The following is a 17,933-nucleotide window of genomic DNA, read 5'->3' as shown; positions in this document are numbered from 1 at the left end:
AACAAAGTTTCTGAGAACATCAATCTAAAATCCGTTTTCCCCTCTACATATCCTAGAGACGCTTCAGAAATACAGGTCTTACTAAAATTCTTAAAGGGTGAGTATCAAATATTTGCCAGAATCCAAAACAGCAAATGTTGCTTTCCTCATCTTCCTCATGTCGTTTCAGCTTCCTGTTGTTCTGGAGTAACGGGGTTGAGGTGAGAGTGTGGACAGGCGATCCAGCCACACCCATCTGTATTAGGATACCTACATTCCCCCTTCCTCCAAAACAAACATCTTCCTTGCAAGCGTGAGGCAGAGGTTTCCGCCATGAAAGCAAAACCCCACGGAACGGAGGGGCAATGCCTGGAAGCGTCAGAGCGATGGATGGACCGCAGAGGAGTCTATGACAGCACATTAGGGCGTGATGGGATTTATGGAGATGAGCGGAGTCCGGCCGCATGTACCGACGCTAATGTCTAGCCACCGGCCCTGCTGCTCCAGCCTCTCCGGCCCCCGCCGGGCTCCTCGGGGCACCTGGGTGGCACCGCTCCCGCACAGAGGGCGTCCAGGGCACAGCCGCCCGGGGAGAGGGATGTGGAGGGGGAAGGGGGGATCCCCGAGTGCACAGACTCTTAATGAGTACAGAGAGTTTAAACATTTTATGTCACAGGTTTTTTTTTTTTTTTGGTAAGAACTAACATTGGAATTGGACGTGACCGCATAAACGAGGCCCTGAGCAACGAATTACAATGACCATAAAAGGGTTATGTACTGCGCCTGTGTTTCACTTGCTTGAGCCAAGAAAAAGTATTTTTGTCCAACTCAAGGATAAAGAAATAGTACTATTGAAAGATCCATCAGCATCAAATTAGTTCAGTTCACTGTGTCAGATGATGCACACAGAGCTAAGACTGACTGCTACAGGAGGCCAATGTTGTGGATCTATTCAGCCAGCACAACAGAGGATAATCAGAGTGGTTCTGTGGGCTGAACTTCAAATCATGCTTACCAGTGTATAGTGCGTGGGGAAAATGTGAGAACTAATCAATTGAACACACCTGACACAATACTTTAATTCAAACTGACAATAATTTATTGATGACGGAGAAAGATGGCGGCGTTGTGACAATGGGGCTCTACGACGCATGAAGGGATCCTCGCGGTCACACGCACACTCACACGCTGACACCCATCAAGTTGACCGGCCTGTTGTTGTAGCGCTTTGAGATGTCACCTTCGATCTGTGAGGCGCAATCACAAGACACAGGGAGAGATGTTACACAATTCAGGCACCAGAGGGAGACACTGAGAGAGACAAGGATGTAGGAGACAGACAAAGAGGAGAGACAGAGAAGGGGCATGGATAGAAAGCAGTTTGCATTGGCAGAGAAACAGAGGCTAAGAAGTGGGTTGGGGGTTTGACGGCAGATAAAATATGGTGTGGACCTGCGGGCAGGGGACCAGAGACAAACAGTATAACATGAAGGGGAGGAGGGTGAATTGCCAAAAGAATGAAAATCTATTCCTCCTTGGCCAGCAGGAGGAATGTGAAGACCCAAACCTGGTCATTAATACCTTTGTGCAGATGCCAAATCTGGCCAATCCTCACCCATTTATGGGGTGTTCTATTTAAGGCTTTATAGTTCCAGATGTGAGCATCACAAATACATGGAAAATGGCTTAAATGAATTAAGATACTTGTACCATGTATCATTAGATTCGTTTCTATTCATAATTTAGGTAGAAATAAAGTACCACAAATGCAATTATCTTGGTGAAAATGCAAAAATGAAGTTGTTCTTCTTTAGTTTGAAATGAAATACTGAGAGGTCACATATATAAAACAGGTAAAACTATTCATGTCCGGGATCACAAACTCAAAAGTGTGCAAAATCAGAGGGTGATATGCAGAACTACTAAAGATATATGAAGCAAAAAGTAAGCAGTGTCTGCAATCAAATCAACGGTTTTGACTCACAAAACATACTTTTGCACCATTTTCAAGTGGGAATGATGATCTTTTCATCCTTATAGGAGTCTAAGGTATCTATGGGTTTAAAAACTGTCTAATCTCTTCAAAAATGAATAAAAAGCTTTTTGTCCATTAAGGTGAAATACTGGTATCACATAAAAAATAATGCAAAAACATTGTGACACACAGTGGTACACATACCTGAATATGTAATCATTCACTCTAGTATGTCTTTCTGTACTCTATAGTATGTAATTTTTTGTTGCATGGGGATGGGACTAAATTATAAAAAAATGTTACTTAGGGAAATTTTATGTTCATCTATGACATATCAGTACACAGTAAATTTGAATGAGTATTTTCCATGCCCTATGTGACAGCCCATAGAGATACCCTCACATTATGTACAATAAGAATACAATAAAACAATATTCCACCAACAGAAAAATGTTGGTGATGTTCTAGCTTCATGGCAAACTGGGGCATCAAGCATAACTTATTACTGAGCCACATATGAACCTTTACACTACAGTACGTGAAATGCCCGCAATAGAGAATATCGTAAACCTCTCTAAAGAAACTCAATTTCATTGTGAATGGTATGCATTCTAAGCAGGCCACTATGAGCAACTACGTAAACACTGCCAAAGGTACGCTAACAATGCCCTTATAATGCTAGGCCTATTAGCCCCAAATACAAACATGCTAAGTGTTATTAACAAAGGCTAACAGTTGTTTCTTATGACCAATGTGAATATAATATCAAAAATAGGGCATAACATAAATAACTGAAATGTTACAAGCAGTACGACATCCTCACCATGTTCATATGTATCCTCACATATGTGACACCCCCCCCCCCCCCACCCAAATCCATGATGAGAATTTGCTTTGGCCATGCAATGACTAAAATCGTACAAAAACTGAAGGAAAATTCTCAAATGGATTGTCCAAGACAATAAATTACCACTGAAACTTGAAAGGGACATTTTTTATGTATAAAACCAATGGTAAGACTGTATAGGTTTTCCATATTTAGTTGCAGATATTGATAGTAGGTATGATGTGGTATAATTACACAAAAATTTGAAACTTGTTTTTTTCTCTATGCGGTGAGCAACATTTTTCACTTCTGTATTAGCATACCCTAAGGCAATTGTTGGCTTTATGCTTGAGGAGTATAGTTACAGATGAGACTGCAGGGAGGGGGTGCTTGCTAAATGGACGACCTACCTGACAATGGTGGCACTTAAAAACTCAGTTGTCGTGTATTGTCTACTAATAAAACAATTTTTTTGTTTTGTTTCCACTCATAGTTTGGTTGCAGGAGCATGGAATATCTGAGTTGAGTAATCACAATCACTAATGGCCATTAGAGGACTTATACGAAGGGGTAAAATACCAGCAAGAGCCCCTACCACACCACACCACGCTAACAGTGAAGAGGTGGCCACAAACAGATCACAATCCAAGCTGATGATCCCAAACCAGGCCAGCCTAACCATGCCCACTCCAGGTGAGCCCCACTGATGACAGCTCCACCCTTTCCTCTCCCTCCTCTCAGCCCCACCCCCCCGTTGTGCCCTCCCACCAATCCGAGAGCAGCCGGAGCGGTTACCAGTTTCTGCAGCTCGCGGGTGCGGGTAGCCAGCAAGTCGATGCGGGGCTCCAGCTTGGCTTGCTCCTCCAGCGCCTCCTGCCTCCGCTCTGCCATAGCACCCCGCTTCAGCACCAGGATGTCTGCCTGCTTCAGCTTCTGCCTCAGGACCTCTGACACACGCTCCACATACCTGAGACGCCCAAGCACACACACACACACACACACACACACACACACACACACACACACACAGAAAAATGAACTTAGAAGACAAACACCGACCGACAAATGCAGACTTTCATCATATGAAATATTGTAAATTGAGGCTACAGTACATTTTTCATTCACTAAAACTGTGCTATAAATCACATCCTCATGGAACAGGAAATTCTGTAAATCTAGAAAATTCTGGAAATCCGTGAAATATGCTAATTCTGTTTTCCAACATTCTCCATCAATAGGGCTTGAGAGTTACTGAGGTTATTAAAGTTCAGGGGAGTCACTGTGTTACATTCTGATTGGAGAGTAGTCATTGTGCAGTGTTCCAATGGGAGGGGAGTCACTGAGGTGCATTCTCATTGGAGGGGAATCATTGCTGCATGGTCTGATTGGAGGGGAGTCACTGAGGTACATTGTAATTGGAGGTGAATCACTGCAGCATGCTCTAATTGGAGGGGAGTCACTGAGCTGCATTCTGATTGGAGGTGAAACACTGCTGTGTGCTCTGATTGGAGGAGAGTCCCTGAGGCCTATTCTGATTGGAGGTGAGTCACTGCAGCGTGCTCTGAATGGACGGGAGTCACTGGGGTGCATTCCGGGGGGGCAGACCGTGGCGAGGCCTGGATCATGAAGAGGTGCTGCATGCGCACGTTGGTCAGCCGGCCCAGCAGGGAGCGCAGCGCCCCCAGCATGCCCTCCACCCGCTCTCTCGTCTGCGCCTGGACGACGGCGGGTGCCAGCTGGAACTGGCTCATGGCCACGACGTCCGCCTCTTCGGCCATCTCGCTCAGCCTCTGGCACAGGAACAGCTCCAGCTGCCCGGAGGACAGAGGCGGGGTCAACCACACATCATCACCCAGGGACGCCATGTGCCACTCTACCCGACTCCGCCCGCATTTAAAATGGCCCCCTCCCGCCTTGTCCCCTTCACACAGAGTGTGATCTCTGATCAGTGCTCACTTGCATGACAGGTCATTTGGAATGCTACCAACGCTCACAAGTTAACACCTTCAAACCCCAAGCTCTGCTCTGGCTTTTGTTTCCTGTAATCTTTCTTTTCTTTGCTTATTTTAATTCAGTATATTCCACTGTATGAATATAATTATTGTCTATCCCCCAGCAAAGGAAATAAATAAATAAAAATTTGGTCACAAAATTTTTTAAATAAAAACTTTGGCTAAGGTCCATAGCATATAAACTAGCTCAGCTGCGAAGGCTTCTGGTTCATTATAAACTTTACATTGTGATGCTGCTTTGTGTTCAACCGTTTGCTTAAAATGCTCTGTGCACATTGCTAATGTTGGATCGGACATATGAACTGCAATTCACGCACTGGGACTTTATAACGGTGATTAGACGTTTTAAGTCCAGCTATTCCATGGATGTTCATGAAAGCACTGAATACGAAAATAAGGAGGAAAATGGTAAAAACAAGGCTTATTCCTGTATAACAAAAATTATTCCTGTAACTCAGGTGTGAGGCTTGAAAGACCATGACATCATCCACTTGGATTCTGTGGTGTGATGTGCTGTCATATCCACTTGATCCAGAGAAAATCGTTATGCTGGACACGCCCACAGGCCGCCTGTGACGCGACTGCTAATGAAGAGTGATGTGCGCACGGATTTCACCGGAGTCTTCAGACTGGAATCGTTCCCAAATAAATATCAGCGCACAGCACATTTAAATGATAACGAATAACAAAGAAATTCCCCAGCTAGAGCACGTTTATCTCATCTCTTTAGGGCATTTCGGCGCGGTCACGTGCTGCAGGGTATCAGTGAGCGGATAGCGGGGCCGCACAGACGACGCACCTCCATGAGCTCGTCGATGAACTGGCCACGGGTCTGCGGATTCTCCAGCACAGAGAGGGCGTCCTCTCCTCTGGCCACGCCTTCAGGGCCTGCAAACACAAAGCTACAGTTACACTGACACAGCGACCTAACAGTAGCTGCATTTACACAGAGCCTAATATCCCATTAATAACCTGAATAATGGCCGAGTCGTTAGTCAAATGTCTCACGTACTGTAAGCACCTCAATCGGAATAAACTGGTCTGTTCTGATTTAAATTTCATTTGGCATGAGAGGAAGGCACAACACTTTGATAATCCTTTTGATAGGAGAACATTAGCGACTAATGGCCATGTAAACACTCGTTCTGATTATGTTCTGTGATTTTCTATTCTGATCATGTAGCTCCCTTGGGGTAAGGACGTGCTTGAGTTTCCAGAAGGTTCAGAAACATGGTGGGTGCCAAGCAGAAAGTTTTCATTAAGATGTATACTGGCTTTTGCATTGACAGAAAAATACTATTGTGTCCTTTTAATGTGAAGTATGAGCTGGATGTCTGACCAGGGGTGTCAGTTCTGTATGTCAGTCACAATACTGACTGGTTAAAATATGAAATCCCACACCAGACAATAATCAGTTTCCAAACAGCCAATACCAAATCTTCCTATAGTACAAGAGGGTGGCATAAGAAGTTTGTGGATTTTGGCGTTTAAAAAAAGGAATTTAAATGAACTGAATAAAATGGGCTTGATATCCCAGATATCTTTGGTTCTTTAAGATATAATTATTGAAAACAATGATTTTGGCTGCACAATGTTTTTAAAGATCAAAGAACATGCAGAACTGAGACACAATCTTTAAGCTTCCAGGCAAGTATCAAAACTTAAGCATGAAGACAAAGACATGGATCACAGACACATTCTTTCCTCAAGCTCAGTCAAGACCAGGCACACTTTCTATTATTGAGGTTGGTGCCATCAAGATAATCCTGAACTGACTCGGGGTAAATAAAGTACCTGCAGCTTATCAATAATTCTGATTTGGTACATACCAAAGCACATCCACTAACAGAAGTCAGAATTCATTTCAAACACCTCACCGACCCATGTTCCAATATGCTACACACCCTCCTATGCTACCACTCCCTCAGTGTCCATCTTCCGCCGTGGTCTCATCTCTTCAGACTATATCTGGACTAACTAACTATCACCACTCTGTGGAGCACACCCAATCTGGGATCATTTTTATCACTTAAATCCCCCTTTTTCATGTCACATGTACCTCCAACCAGCCCTTATTGTACTTTGTATCATTATCTTGATGTTGTAGCAAATAAAATGTAAAGTAATGTAATTCTACACAACATATGTTTACAGGCCTGTCCTAGAGAAATAATAGCAACATTGAAATAGTAAAAGCAATATAGCTGCAAAAATAATTAAAGGCACCCTTACAGCCTCCTCCCTCTCTGGTATCTGCCACTTGGAGGTAGATCTCTCCAGCGAAATGGACCGGGCCCTGTGTAGGGCCACTGTGTAAACGAAGTGAAAGTGCCTGTCTACAAGCGCAGCGTGGGGTCTTAACGTCCAGGCCAAAAAGCAGGTTGGTCTAATTGCCAGAAAGTTCCTGTTGGCAGCACTGCGGATACCAGCATCCCTCCAGAATACAAAGTGCCTGCGTGCCTTGCCAACGCTGGCTCCCTGCCCACCATTGATCCACCTGAAAATGCGCCTGACTGCTCCGCAAATGTGGCGCTGCCCTCCGCTGGCACATCGGAGAACTACACCCACGGTGGCTATGACTGCTTGATTTACAGTTGACTTAAAAATACTGAAACAGTATTTATTTATATGAAAGTATTGTATTATCCAGTAGTAAGAGTAGTAGTGCCAAGTAATTTGTGTTTATGAAATGACTTCTATATCTAAATCAGATTTCTGGGGGGCTTTGCACTCCGTAATTAAAGCTGAAATACTGCCACCCTGTGGTATAATATAAAATAAATAATTCTCCCTCAAGTCAAACAGCTAAAAACAGACAAAAAGTTTAGATTAGGGCTAGAGGATAGACCGCAATGATAATTATCGAACGCAATAATGGTTTATTGTGGTGTACTGTCTTTCTTTTCATGTTTTTCTCTCTGATTATACCTGATGCGGTAATAAACACTCACGCTTCAGAGGCCGCATGAAATGCTTCCGGTGAAAAACGTCACCACCGTTATCTATTGGGTGGCCAAAAGACAGCCAGCCAGCAGCAAGACCTTGCAGCATCAATGTGATCACATGACATGATCACATGGAAGCTGTATGACCTTGATGCCGATTGGCTGTCTTATGGCCACCCAATAGATAACGGAGGTGACATTTTTTACCGGCATTTTATTATTATCATTGTGGTATATTTAACAGCCCTAGTCCAGATAACCTTTTTCTAAGCCATATGAATTAATGCTTTTTCAAGTGTAAAATCTGCAGATGTCTTACAGTCCGTGCCCACGTCCACAACTTCAATCTCCACTGGAGCCGCATCACCTGCTCCCCAGTCAATGCCATCTGAACCAACGTCCTGCCGAGAAAACAGGAGAGACTGAAGTTAAAGGCCCTCTGCACTTTGTCCAGTCCCATTTAGAAAGCAGAGGGATTTGTCTAAACAAAGCACAGAAACAACCTATACAGCAAGACAAAACCCTCAAAACCTTGAGCAATATCTAATTTTATTTATTTTCAACTCCATTCCATTCCAAACAAAGCAACTTCTGAAAGATACTTAACACAACACCACAGTGCAAGCTACTTTAGGGTTACTTATAGAATATTTTCTTTCTTTAGACCACAAAACTCCAAATGCCCCAATACCAGCCATTGTAAAGCTGGCAAATCCTGAGAAAATTTTGTATCTGAAATACCTTTCATCGCACACACAAAAATGGGCCAAGCAAAGACATACACTTAAACTAGAATAATTAGAAAAAATCTAGAGAGTACTTTCCACTGCAGGCCAAACTATAGTTTAAAAAAGAGCTTAATCAGGCCCTGCATGCTTGCTTTAAACCAACAAAAGAAACACAAAGCATGATGATGACAGACCTGTGAGAAACACTCAACCTTAGGCCTGAGACTGTGCGGACTGTGTGGGTGATATGAGGAGAGTTCCGGAACAGGATAACGCCTTTAATAAAGCGGGAGACATGAAAACTCTTACAGTACATCCACCTCACCTCTGTGCTGGGCTCCAGGCTGATGCCCCAGTCAACACCGTCCTCCACCGAAATCCCAAAATCCCCTGCTCCCTCAGCAACGCTCAGTTCACCCCAGTCAATCTGCAGCACAAACAAACACGCGCACAGGATACAGAACACATTTTTATGAACATAAATGTGACTAGGATTAGGCTACTGTTTGAGCATGAGGCATAACTTGCAGCATCAGGAGCACAGCAAATGTGCCGCTTCTCTGGAGCATTTATGTTGTCTCATCTTATTGGCCCATCATATCACCCATCTTAGCTGATTGGTTAACACTGAAAATTAGCTTCAAGCTTTTATCATCTGATAGCGTTACAACCGTGATATTGTGCATCCCTAAATTCACCTTTTTTAATGCACCTTTATACATTTACATTTTAGATTTAAACTACAGATTGATGCACTGCATGCTCACCACTTCCTCTGTGACTGTATCCGGGGGCGGCTCCTCCACTTTGGGCCGTTCGACGATGGAGGGCGGGCTGCCCGTGCGCCATTCATAAACCGTTGTGTTCCCTTTCCGCTGGACATAGGTCAACATGGGCACTACGGGCTCAGACCTGCGGGCACACGGACAGAGAGAATGCCATTTCACCCACCCGATGCTTTCCCCAATGTGCCCAGCCCTGGTCTTGGAGAGCCACAGGGTAACAGTAGAGGAACAGACTTCAATGCAAGCACATGCATCTGGATTTTTGAAATATTAATGTAGAATTTACGCCCGTGGTCCCGTAGAGCTGCAGGGTCTGCTGGTTTTTGTAGCTACCAAACACTTAACTAATCAGATAAGGCAGCCGATCTGTCCGCAGCTGAATTAACACACAGTACCTTGCTGATATTGAGATGAGAACGATAACTGGCAGACCCTGCGGATGCCCAGGACTAGCGTTGGCTTCCCCTTTGAGCAGAGGGCTTTTCTCAATGGACTGGAGGTCACAGGGTGTGAGCTTCACTTCGCTGAGTTTGAATACGTGTTTGAATGTAAGCAGGCAGTAAAGCCTGCCCTGCTTTACAAATAACATAGCTGTGGATCACGAGAGAGGATAATCACAGGCCAAATAACATATCTCACAGCTGAAGGCCGTTCATCTGCATTAGCGCAGACTAAACGACACTTCGGCCCAACACTGAGCACACATGCCCTTCCTCGTCTTTTCTGTAGGGTGGCAGTGTAATATAATGGGTAGGGAAGTGGGTTTCAACCCCAAAGGTTGCAGATTCAATTCCTATGTAAGACAGTGCTGTCGTACACTGAACGTTGTACTTAACCCGAATTGCTTCAGTACATATCCAGCTCTAAAAATGTACACCATGTAAAAATAAAGCTATATGCTGTGTAAGTCGCTCTAGATAAGAGCGCCTGCTAAACGCCGCTAATGCAATGCAATGTGATGTAACGTGCCTCCGACTGGCCCGGCTGCATTAGGAGATGCACCTGCAGTAGACCTAGGCGAGCCAAACACTTTGAGGACTCGTTGAGGAAATGGGCTTGTGCGGTTACGCTCGCAGGCCCTGGAGGAGAATGTGGTGATGTGTGCGGTCGTTAGCGGGTGTCTGTTTAGTTTGTCCCGGTCCGAGTACTTGCCACTCGCAGACAAAGCACGCGAAGGCGCTGTAGAGCTGGATGGGGTCCTCCAGACATGCCGCCTCCTTCCCCAGCTGCTCCAGCACGGAGGGCAGGTCCTTCACCAGGGCCTGCAGCTCCCGGGCCACGTTCTCCCCCTGGGACAGACACACGTGGGTCAGGGAACAGAGAGGAGCACAGCACAGCAAAACCGCCATGCAGTACAACACGGGAAAGGGCATTGTGGAACAGCAGGGAGGAGCACAGCACAGAAAAACCGCCATGCAGTACAACACGAGAAAGGGCAATGTGGAACAGCAGAGAGAAGTACACAACAAGCAACAGGACAGAAAAACAGTCCAGAAAACAGCAAAAAGTACAGTAATATTTTTTGCAAGTATTTTTCTAAAAATTTGAAGCACAGTAATGCATCCCAATTAGTGCGCTCCAAACTTATTCAAGGAGAATATGTACTCCTTGGAAAAAATGTTACTGTACTTCTTGCACTTTTCTGTACTACTGTGTTCCACACGTGCTCCGTGAAAAATGCATACCGATAGTCGATGTGTTCCTAAATAATTTTTCCAGTTAGCACACATCCAGTTAGGAGCAAATGCTTCTAAAGTGGGAGCACTGTAGAGCACAGAGACCGCAATACAGTACACAGGAGACAGCAATTTAGCACAACCAGGAGCAACAAAGCACTATGGACTGCACAGGAGGGAGCAAAAAAACACAGCGAATTACAATAGCATAGCAGAGAACAATACAGCAGATAAGCACAGCAGACCACAACAGCGCACAGCAAAAAACAATATAGCATATACGACACAACACATTGTAAAAGAGCGCAGTACACACTCACAGTAATACAGCACAGAGCCACACACCAGTCATGATAACACAACTGTATATTTCTTAGTGAATCCAAGTCTTGGGAACATATAGGCTATTACCTTCTTTCCCTGCTGTCAAAAGACAACTACACTGTTTGAAATCTCTCAGAATTATTTAATATTGTTTAACTGGCCGGTATATTCAAACACACTGCCTTAGTTCACAAGTTCCCTTCAACCCAACACTGACCCACTTATACGTGTGTGCAGCATTGCAAATGTCATATTTCACTATATCTAAGGGGACCATTTGTTATGCTTTTGTTGCAAAGAGCTGTGCTTTTGTCTGCAGCTAATCTGAGGCCACTGAAGCTTTCAGCTGTGGAGGGCATGTGTGTCAGTGTGTTTCTGCGCTGTATGTCCTCACCGTGATGCCGTACTGTTTGCAGGAAGTGTAGAACCGCTCTCTCATGTCGGCGGCCCCACTCTGGCACTCCAGCTCCCGTCGACTGAGCTCCTGCTGCAGCTGCTTAGCCTTGGCCACCTGCCTGCGCAGAGCCGGGCCCTCGTAGCTCACACTGCGCACCAGCAGGCTGGCCACCTCCACTTCACCCAGAGAGGGACATGTCAATTCACACATACAAAATACACACCCACATATGCACGTACAGTACTCAAGCCCATATATATACGTACAGTACGCATGCCAATATATATATACAACTACAGTACACATGCCCATATACACACACAGACAGTACACATGTGCAGTACAGACACCCAAAATTTTATCTTCTGATTAAAAAAACTACACAACAGACATTTATGTCATTGAGCTCTCGCTAGCCAAATGTAAACATCTGCTGTGTGTAATGTAATAAACCGTAAATGTAAACATCTAATTTTTACAATCAACTGAAATGCAAAACACATAATTTGGAGAAAGAGGTTGTGTAATTGTTTTCTCATGAGAAGATACAACTTTTTAAATTTTAAATGAAGTTTTGGGAAATCCCATGGTTTCAGTCCAGTCACTTTATTCCGGTGGGCGGGAATTCAACACTCTATACTGCGTCACAGACACAGTAGTAAGACACACACACACAGACTACATTATTTCCATACCCATACCACTCTCACTCCCTGCCTCCCACACACAGCAAATGCCAGAATACACTTCTTCACAAAGCACTCATACGTACCAAGGTAGTTGTTGTCTTTTTCATACAAGGACACTATTTCTTGCCAGTCCTACAGTTAGGAAATACAGAGCAGAGCAGAAATCATCACATCTGAAATAAGTAAATACATCTCTGGGTACAAAGACAAGAAAAACAAGATGGAGGAAATGTCAATTTTTGCACCTTCATCCTCTGGGAGGAGTATCTGCCAAATATATTCTTGGAAGAGGCCTCTGTCCCTTTCAGGATTTCAACAATCCGTTGGCAATGAAAATAGTGGATGTCTGTAACACAGTAATACATGGTAGGCACCATTTTGTGACTGTTACAGCCCCACCAACTCCACAAAACATTTCTTGGCAGATCCATCAGAGTGCCAAAAATTGCTAAAATAATTATTAAAAAAAAAAATACAAATTATTTTTTATTCATAATACAGCTTGTTTGCAGATTGCTCACATATATTTACACAACTTTGTTGCAAATGATTTTATATGCATAACTCGACACTGAGTTTCTGAATGGAGATGTGGATGACCCTCAGTGGGCAGCTTATCCCGTACATACTCTCAAATGGGTTAATCATGCAGTTCTGTGGACAGTGCAAATTTGGGCTTTGTGGATTATGTGCATTTCTGGATATGACACCTTGGACTGTGAAAATAGTCCACCAGTGATAGTTGAAATTTCTACAGTTTCATAACTGTGATGGTGGTCTTTACAGTGACAGGACTCTGTACAAGTGCACAGGTCTGGGTGTCTGCACAATGACAGGAGTCTGTACAGGTGCACAGGTCTGGGTGTCTGCACAGTGACAAGACTCTGTACAAGTGCACAGGTTTGGGTGTCTGCACAGTGACAGGAGTCTGTACAAGTGCACAGGCCTGGGTGTCTGTGCAGTCACAGGAGTCTGTACAAGTGCACAGGCCTGGTTGTCTGTGCAGTCACAGGAGTCTGTACAAGTGCACAGGCCTGGGTGTCTGTGCAGTCACAGGAGTCTGTACAAGTGCGCAGGCCTGGGTGTCTGTGCAGTCACAGGAGTCTGTACAAGTGCGCAGGCCTGGGTGTCTGTGCAGTCACAGGAGTCTGCACAAGTGCACAGGCCTGGGTGTCTGTGTAGTGACAGGAGTCTGTACAGGTGCACAGGCCTGGGAGTCTGAATAGCACTCGTGGGTGGCGCACTGTTAACTGTTTTGTCTTTGCCTGGGAAGCGCAATGTTGTGCGTCTGAATCTCACCTCACCGTCAGGCAAATCTTTCTGTATAAAATGAGCATTGTACCTTATCGAACCTGTGTTTTGTAGTTGTTCCCATGACCATGATATGCACTTTTGCACATCGCTTTAGATAAAAGCATCTGCTAAATAAATGTAATGTAAAGAACTTACAGGATCCAGAGAGCAGTTGTTTGATCTCCTCATTTTCAGGCATATCCTGGATGGCAGCATTGATCTTCTCTCGAATGGCCATCACAGCACTCTGCCATTTTATGTTGCAATGTCGTCTGTCCACTAGCCAGTCTGCAGGAAGCAAGACAATCATGGGAACCGATGACAATCCTAGCATTTATTTCCAGTCATAGGACATAGTTATGAATTACTGGAAGGATTATAATGGTATGGTACGGGGAAATTTCTAGTGACTGAAGACTTGATGAATTTCGCCTAAAATAAAGAATATGATTCACCTAGGTAACAAGTCACAACCATTACTAGCTGCTATTTAAATAATGGCTGGATTTTAAACAATTATAACGCAATCAAATCAATCAAACAATGTGAATAATCTTTCAAGCACATGAACTGTGTTTCTTATCTACATTTGACATATCTACGCAGTGCCAGTGGTCTAAATTCAGTTAGCCTTAAATCAAACTTAATCCAAATGTACGGAGAGGACAGGATACCGACATATCAAATCGTGTCAAAACGGTATTTACCGAGGAGTTTGCTGGTTTGTATATCAATGGGAAGATTTTGAACATTCTGTGGAGACAAGTTCAAGTTTAATTTTCCATGACAAGGTGAGGGATAAATCCACTAGCAGGAGTTGCAAGAAAAGCGCAGCCATTCAGAAACAGAACACATAAATAACAACAGCGTGTCACATCTTTTACTCTTGCCATCAGTTCGTGATACAGTTTAGCGGAATGACAGACGCATTTCGCGGAACCAACAGGTTGTCACTACTTATTCGCCTAAACAACGCGATTCTAAGGCAAGTTAGGGCCCTCTCCTACTGCAAATGAAAAGTGTATCTAGTTAGCCTACACTATGTCATGATAAGAATATTAGCCAACAAGCTCCAAAGCTGCGTAATCCATCTAATATGTTTTAACATACATCCATGGCTCCTTGTTTAGTTGAAGCAGCTCTTTCCGTCTATAATCCAAACATTATAACCGGAGATCATACAATTTCTCATGCCGTCTCAGCATTACGCACTGAATGAGCAGTGGTGTGTTTACACCAAATGACACGTCAACATACGATACACCAATCATAAAGCAAGAATTCTTCTTCGGCTAGTTTTTTTTTAATGAAAATTTTGCGTGGATAGAAGCATAGTGCCACCTACTGTGACGGAGTATGAAGCAATCACGAAAGGAAGTCGTATCCTCGTCCACAGTTTTGTGTCTCCCTTCCAAATTAACATTACTGCGTGCTAGAAGCAAATATTCTCATGAAATGAAAAAAAAAAAAAGTCAATTTAGGGAAAATGTACTACACGGTGCTTGTAGAATGCATAATTGTCAAGTATTTGACTGTAAATCACCTATCCGTATCGAGTAACAACAATACGTTTTTTGTGTTTTTATTAACATATTAATTGATTATTGTGTGACTTTTCTTCGATGTATATTACATATATTTATTCATATGGTTAATAATACGTTTTTTTTCTTGTTTTCTTTGAAGTATGACATTAAAATAATTAAAAGAAACGTGAAGACGGAGGCAGGACGTTGGTTGCTCGATGCCCATCGGGCGGCTACCTCTCAAGCGTTAGTCGAGTCACGAGTGCCCGTGCGGAGGAAGGGATTCAGTCTCTGCTATGGCACTTTCTCAGCACTCGCCCCTTTCCTATCAGCTGCCCTCTCTACTTTTTATCTGAACAAAGAATAGTAATAATAACACAAAAGCGGGGTGGACTGCCCTGCTGCCATCAAGGACAGTACAGTTGGGCTCCAGCCTGTACGTTATTGGTCTTTTCATATACCACTACGGACAGGAACTGTAGGCGATATCACGCAGATTATTTACAACATGGCCTCAGAATATTTGGAACTCTGATGATTTACTGTAATATGAGCAGATAATATAATATGCTTCTGTCAGTAATTATAAGTATGACCAGTTTGATCCAACACAATTTAGAGAATAATTTCTTAATTAAATTAGCTGTATCCGTCCATGTAGGGGCACTGTTGCACAGAATAACAATAACTTATTTTTTCAAACATTTTTATGTTCCATAATTTCATCTTCCTTGCTATTACAAAAATGACAAACTGGTTGTTGCTCTCCATTTAACTATTTTAATAAGCAATGTGTCTGTCAGCCAAGCTTATCCAATGAGAAATTCCTTATCTTGATAATGTTTCTGACCCTGAATGACTTTGAATGAAATATTTCTTTTGAAGTCTGGTCACATGTGCACCCTTTTATCTGTGTGTGTGTGTGTGTGTGTGAACTTGAAATACTACCTTTGTGGGGACCAAATGTCCCCACATGAATATAAAGATAGATAGGAACATTATGTGTTGTGGGGACCTTTTGCTGGTCCCCACAAGGTCAAGAGGCTGTTTTAGGGTTAGGATTTAGGATTAGGGTTAGGGTTACAATTAGGTTAAGGTTAGGGTTAAGGTTAAGCATGTAGTGGTGGGGGTTAGGGTTAGGGTTAGAAGTTACGGAATGAATGTAGTCAATGGGAAGTCCCCACAAGGATAGCAATATGGGACTGTGTGTGTGTGTGTGTGTGTGTGTGTGCGCATGCGTGCATGCGCAGGTGTGTGCATGTGTGTGAGTATGTGCGTGCACTGTGCATATAATTAATTACCCAATCATAGAACACATCCACTTAAATATAATCAAGAAAAAGGCAAAAATTGTTGCAAGCAGATAAAACTGGTGATCACAACTGAAAGATATTTATTTGCTTTATAAATAAACCTGACATAGTCACCATGCTAATACAAGCCTGGACAAAGATTCAGAATAAAATCTTTGGGGTTGAAGGAAAATTTCAGCATAGTTTGTAGAACTACTCATTTTAACAGCAATAACAGAATAAAATTTTTCTGGTGTGAATATTTTGGCTTATTTTCAATGTCACCAACGGGGCAGAGATTCATATAAATCAGCTATAGGTAAACCACATGCTTCATCTTTGGCTCTCTAAATTATTGTTTGTAGATAGTTGCCAGGGGAGAGAGACATAACCAGGTTGCATAACAAGTTGTGCTCAGAGACTCTATGATCTTCTTTCCGGCAGTCTCTGAAATAAATCACGTTTCTCATCGCATGAAAACACGTGCAAATATCAAACTCCTTTTACTTATTGGTCTAACAATAAGTTAATGATTTCCCACTTATGCTTTTGACTGCTGTATATAACCATGTGTCACCTTTTGCATGCCTCTGTCCCATGATTGAACAAACAAAAGTATTGGCTTTACAGCTTTTTTGTTTGCCGTTTTTGCAGTACACCTTATCTCATGTGTCTCTGCTTGATGGAGACCTGGGACAGCGGGTTTCGAAGGCAGGGCCTCACTGTGCTGTGTTTGCTCTGCTAGTTGCCGTTCCACGCTCTCCCCTGGTCTGGAGAGCCAATCCCATTGAGATAACACTATTTAAACCGACCATTTGGACCTTGAGGCGCTCCTCCACCACAAACATTAGCACTGCCAAAAGAATAGAAATCCTCCTCAGCCTCAGGTAAATAGGTGTATGAGAATGATAAGTTTACAAGGCTATTGTAAGCAAAAGCCAAATATGTGTGAATTGGCCAATGGCCTGTATCACGAAGCAGGATTATTGAGTTAGCAATATAACTGCACTGAAGAAGAACCCGGAACAGCTTTAAAAAACAACAACAGTCCATGTTTCAGATATTGGAGGGTTCCAGGTGTTACTCAGAGCAGTTATCCAGCTAAGTCAGTAATTCTGCTTCAAGATACAGCCCGATGGATTATCTTCTAACTCTGAAAAGAGTCTTTAAGAGAAAGTCCAGCTGCAGACTAATGCAAGCATTATGCTTTTGAGGAGGTGTATCTGCAGCTGAGGGTCACCAGAGCATTAGTCTGCCACTGGACTAGCTGAATTAGATGCTCTGGATGACACTAATAATAATAATAATAATAATAATAATAATAATAATAATAATAACAATAACAACAACAATAATAATAATAATAATAATAAACATAATCATAATCATAATATAATAATAATAATTATTATTATTATTATTATACATAGTATAACCCAGTGAAGCCTTCAGGAACATTTTTAGTGCTTAGGTTGTTTTGTATAAA

The 17,933-nt window shown here is 43.0% G+C and overlaps 1 protein-coding gene across 1 annotated transcript; it reads right to left on the bottom strand.

Annotated features, from left to right (window-relative positions):
- Positions 1–1,055: 1,055 nt before the first annotated feature.
- On the bottom strand, positions 1,056–14,877 carry cdk5rap3 (CDK5 regulatory subunit associated protein 3). The gene is made up of 14 exons (XM_035403779.1): positions 14,740–14,877; positions 14,337–14,382; positions 13,786–13,917; positions 12,582–12,682; positions 12,420–12,468; positions 11,645–11,823; positions 10,403–10,539; positions 9,233–9,377; positions 8,791–8,892; positions 8,057–8,138; positions 5,592–5,680; positions 4,386–4,591; positions 3,576–3,747; positions 1,056–1,226 (listed from the first exon to the last, which is right to left on the bottom strand). Exons 1-14 carry the CDS (start codon positions 14,743–14,745, stop codon positions 1,161–1,163), a joined length of 1,512 nt encoding a protein of 503 aa, XP_035259670.1. The 5' UTR covers positions 14,746–14,877; the 3' UTR covers positions 1,056–1,160.
- Between the last annotated feature and the right edge of the window lie 3,056 nt (positions 14,878–17,933).

The sequence above is a fragment of the Anguilla anguilla genome, chromosome 2, assembly GCF_013347855.1.
Source record: "Anguilla anguilla isolate fAngAng1 chromosome 2, fAngAng1.pri, whole genome shotgun sequence".
Classification (NCBI taxonomy): Eukaryota; Metazoa; Chordata; class Actinopteri; order Anguilliformes; family Anguillidae; genus Anguilla; species Anguilla anguilla.
The sequence above is the reverse complement of the archived record's forward strand: the minus strand, read 5'-3'. Positions and strand labels throughout refer to the sequence as shown.